This window comes from Cynara cardunculus (genome assembly GCF_001531365.2).
Source record: "Cynara cardunculus var. scolymus isolate 2C chromosome LG 3, CcrdV1, whole genome shotgun sequence".
In the NCBI taxonomy this organism is placed as follows: Eukaryota; Viridiplantae; Streptophyta; class Magnoliopsida; order Asterales; family Asteraceae; genus Cynara; species Cynara cardunculus.
In genome coordinates, this window is record NC_037530.1 from 23,712,379 (window position 1) to 23,715,834 (window position 3,456).

General features: G+C 38.1%; 1 protein-coding gene across 1 annotated transcript; it reads right to left on the reverse strand.

Moving 5' to 3' along the window:
* Positions 1 to 733: 733 nt before the first annotated feature.
* Positions 734 to 1,919, reverse strand: LOC112510298 (probable carbohydrate esterase At4g34215). Its single transcript, XM_025115657.1, has 2 exons — positions 1,373 to 1,919; positions 734 to 1,079 (listed from the first exon to the last, which is right to left on the reverse strand). Exons 1-2 carry the CDS (start codon positions 1,844 to 1,846, stop codon positions 762 to 764), a joined length of 792 nt encoding a protein of 263 aa, XP_024971425.1. The 5' UTR covers positions 1,847 to 1,919; the 3' UTR covers positions 734 to 761.
* Positions 1,920 to 3,456: the final 1,537 nt, after the last annotated feature.

Sequence of the window (3,456 nt, forward strand, 5' to 3'; positions counted from 1 at the left end):
TCTCTCGAATTTCCCTCAGCGCGCTCGATCTACCTATCTTTCTGAGTTTGATTGGTACCGTCTGCTATTCTTACTAAATCTCAAGATTGAATTGGTAGTTGTACAATTGAACACGGTAGTAAAGTATACAAGTGTTGAAAGAGTGAAGTCTGGGGACAACGGTAAACGTCCCCAAATACGAAAAAAAGAATTTGAGCATTACCCGCTCTATCAGATAGGACTACTTCAGGAGGCCCCAAACAAGGGGCTGGCCGTCGTTCGTTGGCGTGCTCTTGAGGGGCTCACTACTCTTAACTATGGGAAAATAATTAGAATGTAAACGAAACAAATGCTTCACTCTCTCAGTCAACTATGTCACAAAATCTGCATATTGGAGGTCGAGATTTAATAGGGTTCTATTCAATTCAATTTTATGGGTTTGAGCAAAAATGTCTAAATTGTCCCTCGTATAACTAGAGTTAACAGAAAAGCATAATGGTCGTTAGCGGAAACGACCAAATCCATGAGTATTTGTAGAATACAGTGAGCGTAAACGAACCACATGGACCAAATCCGTAATTTCTAACAAACCACTTGAACCAAAGGTGTAGTTTACTCAACCATGCCAACTCCAACGTTTCCTTTAAGTTCAAGCATTCATTATCTATACGTTATGCAATCATTTAATTGTATTATTGGTCTACGTTGTCCTCGCCACATAAACATTAATATGTTAAAAGAAACATGTGGTTGTAGTGAAAAGAATATTGTTTCTAAATCAATTAGAATACGAAACGAAAGAAGTTTAAGTCTAATAAAATTTTGATAAAAAAGACGAGAAAAAGATAGTTAAGAAATTGTTTAACGTAATTAGAAGACATTCTTGAAGCTTTACTTGTAATAGGGGAATGGAGGCCATGAGGGAAGGCTTTGGCTAACATCTCCCCAAGTTTGATCTGCGATGGTGTGGTCAGGTGCAACCCATCGGGTTCGAGCCCTAGCCCTTTCGCATCAACGGTTCGTAAGTTCACGAGCCATGTTCCCAACTGAGCCTCTCTTACTCTCTCTATGTAAGGCCCAGCACCAGATGCCAATGCCACCTATCACACCCATACCCATACCCATCATCAAATGTTATTATACGGGAAAGGAAAGTGACTTAATGTAAATCCTGACTTTATGCAAATGAATTTTATACACTTCTTTTCTAAAAAAAAATTTATCAACTTATTATAAGTAGTTTAACTTTCTCAAAAACTTTTTTTTACTAATTTGACACCGATATAAATTATTTATCAAAACACTTAAAAGTTCTTATTATCGAAGCTCCACCAAAATAAATCAATTAAGTTATTTTTACAAGCAATATCATGGTAAGCAATTAATGGATTACCTGGATTATTGGAAGGGCGGGCAAAAGGAGATCGGAACGCACGTGTCCAAAGAATCTCTCCAATCTGCGTTTGTACAACTCGGCGTCCTCTCGAAACACCGTGTCACTCTCTCCTTGATACCACAACAGCCCTTTGATGGTGCCACCGCCCTCCAACGCCGCCTCCGCCCGTCGGATCAGCTGACTGTAAAGTGGCCCACCACGTGCCCACTCGCTAATATTGGTTCCACCCACCGCACAAGGAACCAACCCCACTACTCTTATGCTCGAATCATGCCGTAATAACGAATTAGCGAAGGCCATTCCAGGACCAACACCGCATGCCCTTAAATAGTCGATGTCACGGTGGAGAGGCTCCGTCGCCGTTTGCCAGTTGAGATCGGCGCTGAGGCGGAGAATGGCGGGGTTAGGGGATGATTGAGGAGGAACATAGCCGTCCCATTTGTCGTCGACGACACCGCCTCGGCCGGCCATGTTGCTCTGGCCGGCAAGGAGGAAAATGGTCTTACCGGCGTCGGCAATAGCGAGGTGAGTGGCGGTGGCGGTGGCCGTGGCCGTGGCGGAGAAGATGAACAGACAGGCGTAGAAGAAAAGTAAAGGAAGCATAGTGGTTGATGAGGGTGTGGGGTATAGTATAGTAAAGTAGCATCATTCCATTTAGCCAGTTTTCAAAGCAAGGATCAATTATTCTTAAATTTAATTATTATTTATTACTTTTATTTTGTAAAACGCCAGTTCACATGGAATTATTTAGTTTCTTTTTTAGAAAAGGGTTTTTGAAGATATCATTATACACTGAATGCTCATCAACACACATTCAAAATAAATGTGATGCATTTTAAAATACATTGAGTTACGAACAGGACCGGTTATGATGATCGAAAAACATAACACGTTAAGTTGGTTCCATTGGTCCAGACTTTGTCTCGCTCTCGATTATAACCGCCTACCAATCAAAAAAATCTTAACAGGTTGGAACTATTATAAACGATTATGTAGTCAGTTGTCAATCAAAAATCACATGTTATTTATTATATACTACTAATGTAACTGTGCAGGATGTTACGTAAATCATTTCCATTATGAAGCCGACAACCCGAAACGGCAATATTGTTTCAAATTTTGTTTTATTTTACGTCCCTTTAGATGCTAATTTTATAGGCTTTGTTCTTTCCTTTTAAAGATCAACATATGTATTAATTAGTAGTTTGTAGTTTTTACAAATCGTAATTGAAAAATAAAATGTAAAATTTATGTTTCAATAACAATATGATAAGAATACTTAAAAACTATATTTGTTGTGATAAAAAATTATTGAGGACTAGAATATTTCAAAAGGATAGACCAATAGTAAAATGAAACAAATCAATTGGACTCTCATATTCCATATAGAAACTATTTATGAAAATCAAGTCGATCTGTTCTAATGAAAATCAATATGGAACATCAACCCAGAAAAAGGGGCTTCGTATTAAATATACGATTTACCACATACATCGATTGAGGTTTCACAAAACATGTTCATCAATAAAAAACCCTTTAATAATCAAATCTAAGAATGATAACAAGTAGAAATTAATGCTCTAAAAGACTCAATATAGCAGCCGTTGTGGCACACTGTGGCTCAAGACTCATGTATGACATGAAGTTAAAGCTTATGGCATGTGCTAGCTTAGGATCGTTCGTGTTCACACAATGGGCACAAAGTCCCCACAGTGGCGGTGCAAGTGCACGCCGACACTATGATCGTTTGCAAGTAATGGAGTGGTAGAGTACCGAGATCGTTCCTACATGGATTGAAGTACCAAAAATAGTATAATTTCATGAACTTCTTGAGCATGTTTCGGTTTCTGATTAAAAGCTGGATTTTTGTTGGTGAAAAGCTTTAAAAGACTAAATAGACCTATTGTAAGTATTGCTTAAGATAAAAACAACAATATAATAGTCATAAACTTATGAGATGTTTATAGAAATTTTAATCTCTCGAAAGTGAAGTTTTATAGACAATGCCCATAAAGTTCCCAAAAAGTTCATTTCCACCACTCTGATGCTTGCTGATTTAGCTAAATAGAAAAAGAAACATT

Bases quoted from the DNA above. Each gene is read 5' to 3' on its own strand.
- LOC112510298 (XM_025115657.1), bottom strand. From the start codon at position 1,846: ATGGCCGGCCGAGGCGGTGTCGTCGACGACAAATGGGACGGCTATGTT. The intron at 1,080-1,372 runs GTAATCCATTAA...TGGGTGTGATAG, and splicing joins CCGCCCTTCCAATAATCCAG to GTGGCATTGGCATCTGGTGC.